This window comes from Nicotiana tabacum, chromosome 13 (genome assembly GCF_000715075.1).
Source record: "Nicotiana tabacum cultivar K326 chromosome 13, ASM71507v2, whole genome shotgun sequence".
In the NCBI taxonomy this organism is placed as follows: Eukaryota; Viridiplantae; Streptophyta; class Magnoliopsida; order Solanales; family Solanaceae; genus Nicotiana; species Nicotiana tabacum.
In genome coordinates this window covers 76,447,945-76,449,816 of record NC_134092.1, presented here as the reverse complement: position 1 = coordinate 76,449,816, position 1,872 = coordinate 76,447,945, and the positions used below count along the sequence as shown (strand labels likewise).

The window sequence follows — 1,872 nt, the reverse complement described above, 5'->3', positions numbered from 1 at the left end:
TGCACAGCATAAATATTTCAGCTCTTTTATTTATCTTTACAACTAATTGTATCAAATCAACGTTCCATTATGATGGATCAAATTCATAATCCGTATACATCATATAATGAATACTTCAAGAATTTTTTTCTTTGCTAACAACGCAACAAAACCAAGTCTATATATTTCAAAAATGCTGCATTCATATTAAGTAATAATTATCTCAATATCTCATGATCTAACATGCAATTCATAGAAATCCTTCAATCTAGGACCCAATGCCAATCTCCTTTCAGTCATCTCTTTCACCAGTTCCTTAGCTTCCTCGAATTTACCTCTGGTGATCAACCTGGTCGCCAGTATTCCAAAATTCTCCGAATCCAATTTCACGTCTCTCCCTGCATAGCTTCTAACAAACTCTGCTGCTTGTTCATAAAACTGGTACTTCAGCAACGCGCCGATAATGTGGGCGTGTGTGCAATACAATGGCGAAACTCCATCATCTACCATCCTCCTCAACACTGCCAAAGCCGCATCCAATTTCCCAACTCTACACGTGCCTAAAACCAGTGCGTCGTACGTCCTCGTATCCGCCCCGAGCTCTTCCTCCTCCATCTTCGCTAGAACTCCGGCAGCCGATACCACATCTCCGGTGAAACAATAACCAGTCAGCAGAAAATTATACGCCGTCAAATCGGGTGCGATACCGTTAGATCTCATCACTTCCATCACGCGCCACGCTTCGTGGAATTCCTCCTTCTTCGTGAGCGCGTTGATTATGGGATGAAACGTGACATTGTTCACTCCGTGCCTTTTACTCACCATGGTTTCGGCAACACGCGTGGCCTCCGAAATGCAGTGCATCTTCGAGAGACGCGCGATGAGACAGTCGTAGGAGCACTTTTTTGGGTAACCATTGTCTAAGCGAGCTATCGTATCCAATAGATCGTCGAGTATGGAGAGGTTAGTTGTAGAAACGAACTTGAAGGTATTGATGGTGTTGAAGAAGCCATCGGTCACGCGCTTGTTGAGGAGGTGGTGGACAGTGGCGAAATCTCCTTGCCGGCCAGCCTCGTTGATGCGCGCGTCGTAGTAAGTGCAACTGGGAACGTCGGGTATCGTGGCGGAGCTGCAGATTGAGCTTTGGATAGCGAAGGAACAGAGAAAGCTAGATGATTTTGAGCTTGAGGAGAGCTTGCGAAGTGCTAGCATTTCTAGGGTTTCTGTTTCAATGGGGAATTATCAGTCATGGATGGAGGGGATACGGGTTGTAGAACCATTGCCATTTGAGTTTGACTGAGTTATTTGGGCCATTTAGGAAAGACAGGACGCCACATTCCATGTCCGTGAACTGGAGCCCATTTACTATTTTCCACTTGGGAAGGATCAAAGAATTCCTATCTTACCTTTCAGAATTTTCAACCTACCGATTCATGGTAAGAAAAATAGGGTGATTATAAACAGGATTTTTCGAAAATTTCGAGAAAATAAACTCCACCTCCAAAATCTGATCTTATGGTGATCCGTAGGAGTAAAATCTTGCGGGTCGCCAAGATTTATTATTTCATACTGGGCAATACTTACCTAAGCAGTAAGTCACACTGATTCCTTAGGATTTGTGGTAAAATCTAGCTAAAGAATAGCTAAAGAATTTCAACCTACTGTTCAGTTGGGAGCCTATTTTTTATTTTTTATTTTTTTAATAAAGAAGTTGATTGACTAAGATTACAAGGTTGTCAAACTAGCTTAGTAGTACTTTTTTATTTATTTAATTATTTGGTAGCAGGGGCAGCTCAACAAAATTGGGGCCTAAAGCCAAACTTAACAGGGAGGCCCTAAAAAAAATTTTAAAAAAAAGGAAAGATCGCCATATATATTTTTATTTAAAGTCTA

At 41.7% G+C, this 1,872-nt stretch overlaps 1 protein-coding gene across 1 annotated transcript; it reads right to left on the bottom strand.

Annotated features, from left to right (window-relative positions):
• LOC107828542 (pentatricopeptide repeat-containing protein At2g40240, mitochondrial-like) lies at positions 1 to 1,570 on the bottom strand. The gene has a single exon (XM_016655872.2). The coding sequence runs from the start codon at positions 1,189 to 1,191 to the stop codon at positions 211 to 213; it is 981 nt and encodes a 326-aa protein (XP_016511358.1). The 5' UTR covers positions 1,192 to 1,570; the 3' UTR covers positions 1 to 210.
• Between the last annotated feature and the right edge of the window lie 302 nt (positions 1,571 to 1,872).

What these genes read in the sequence shown, in the direction of transcription:
- LOC107828542 (XM_016655872.2), bottom strand. Translation starts at nt 1,191, where the DNA reads ATGCTAGCACTTCGCAAGCTCTCCTCAAGCTCAAAATCATCTAGCTTT.